Below are 2061 nucleotides of genomic sequence, written 5' to 3' on the forward strand. Positions count from 1 at the left end.
GACACTCAAAAAAAAAATCCCAAAGTTGGGATGAGATGGAAGTGAAAGGAAATATACAACACACTGTTATCCTCAGTAGGGAGAGGTGGGGGGACTGAATCTGGGGAGGTAATATTATCTTTATCTTTATATATGTCTGTGCTGTTCACCTGGTTACAGTGAGCAAGAATTAGAACTTTAGTATTTTTATTTATTTAAAAAAATTTTTTTTTCCAGTGTTTTATTTATTTCTAGGAGAGAGAGACAGCGTGAGCAGGGAAGGGTCAGAGAGAGAGGGAGACACAGAATCTGAAACAGGCTCCAGACTCTGAGCTAGCTGAGAGCACAGAGCCCGATGCGGGGGCTCGAACCCACGAACCGTGAGATCATGACCTAAGCGAAAGTCAGACGCTTAACCAACTAAGCCACCCAGGCGCCCCAACTTTAGTATTTTTAATAATCTAATATGTTAAAGATAAAAAATAGCCCAGGAAAATTCTAGTAAGAAAGATAGCCACAAAGTTAGCATTAAACAAGATCTCATGCATTGCAAGAGACAGCTTTTTAAAAATTTCCATAAAAGGTTTAATCCACCGGAAGCTGTAACAGTCCTGAATCCATTATCAAAGTGTTGAAATATATAAAGCATTCACCCTTCCTCTGGTACCTATACCCTGATTTTCCTCTGGCCCCTAGGCTTGCCTACTTTCAATATAGTTCAGATGGTACTAACTCCATACCTGACTCATGGGTGGGACGTGTGTTTATACTCTATTCCCTAGGTCTGACCAATTAGAAAATTACCACCATATCTGCCCAATAAGGATGCCAGAATGTGCTTAATGCCCATTAAAGAGTTAATTCCAGGACTTGGGCTGGAAGGAGTGGGAGAGAAAATTCCTTTTTTTCTCTGGTCTTCAATGTGGGAAGACGTAAGCTTACCTATGTTAGGAGCCAGCATTAGGTAAAAAAAAGCCTGCTTGACAGCTATAAGAGGAAGAAAAAAGGTCAGTGAAATGGATAGAGTAGGTTCTAATAATACGGTTTGGATTCTATTTCTACCACACTTGGATGTTCCACTTACGGTAGTCAAGAACTCTTTCTGCTGAAGCCAATTTGAGTCTTCATGAGCTGCAACTTAAATATTCTTGACTAATACAGGCTTTGGAGAAACCAATGGAGACAAGCGAGTATATAAGGATGCCGAGAAGGGGTGCCTGGCTGGCTCAAAAAGTTAAGAGACTAACAATACACTGTTTGCCCACATCGTCCAACCACCACTCAAATTCAACAATTCTTAATATTTTCCCTTGGGAAGGGGGGCGGATTGGAAAGTAAGCTGTAGACATAACACTTCACCTCTAAAACACTTCAGCATTCACCAGTTTGGAGGGCTGGATTCTAACTCATTAAATTAAGCCTTACAGGGGTGCCTGGGTGGCTCCGACCAATGAGCAACCGACTCCGACTCAGGTCATGATCTCCCGGTTTGTGGCCCGAGTGGGGGCTTTGTGCTGACAGCTCGGAGCCTGGAGCCTGCTTCAGATTTTGTCTCCCTCTCTCTCTGCCCCTCCCTCCTTCCTCTCTCTCAAATATAAATAAACATTTAAAAATAAAATAAGCTTCCTAAGTTACCAAGCACAGAAATGAGCATAAATGGTCAAAGAAGGGCAACGTTCCTTCTATGCCTGTTGAATGACAATAAATACTACACAGGGAATGTACTATGGGTAAATAGAAAACATTTTCTACTGAGTGCATTAGATACCCAAGCAGTCTCTTAGAACTGGAACCTAGCTCTCTATACGAGTTCTAGGAGACAACGAAAGTCCACACTAAAAACAAAGGAGTACATCTGTACTGAGAAATGAAGTGGCATTTTCAATAATCAGTAGGGACTTCCACTTACCTGGGATCTAGCTGTGAGGCGCAAAGCTGCCACTTCCCCCTCTTCTGTGCTCTGCTCTTCGGAAAGGGGAGAATCCTGGGTAGACAGGGCTAAGGGCAAGAAAGTAACGATGGGGCCTACATCCATCTTGAGGCTCAGATTTGCAAGTCTAAAATCCTCCCCCCCCCCCCCCC

General features: G+C 42.9%; 1 protein-coding gene across 1 annotated transcript in view; it reads right to left on the bottom strand.

The window, feature by feature from the left end:
* The window catches only part of ZNF286A (zinc finger protein 286A), a 21269-nt gene that overhangs the window by 17520 nt on the left and 1688 nt on the right, over positions 1-2061 (bottom strand). Inside the window, exon 3 of the mRNA XM_077746898.1 lies at positions 1889-1977. Within this exon, the coding sequence (XP_077603024.1) occupies positions 1889-1977 (89 nt within the window). The remainder of the gene's footprint in view (positions 1-1888; positions 1978-2061) is intronic.

The sequence above is a fragment of the Crocuta crocuta genome, unplaced genomic scaffold, assembly GCF_008692635.1.
Source record: "Crocuta crocuta isolate KB4526 unplaced genomic scaffold, BGI_CrCroc_1.0 scaffold139, whole genome shotgun sequence".
Lineage (NCBI taxonomy): Eukaryota > Metazoa > Chordata > Mammalia > Carnivora > Hyaenidae > Crocuta > Crocuta crocuta.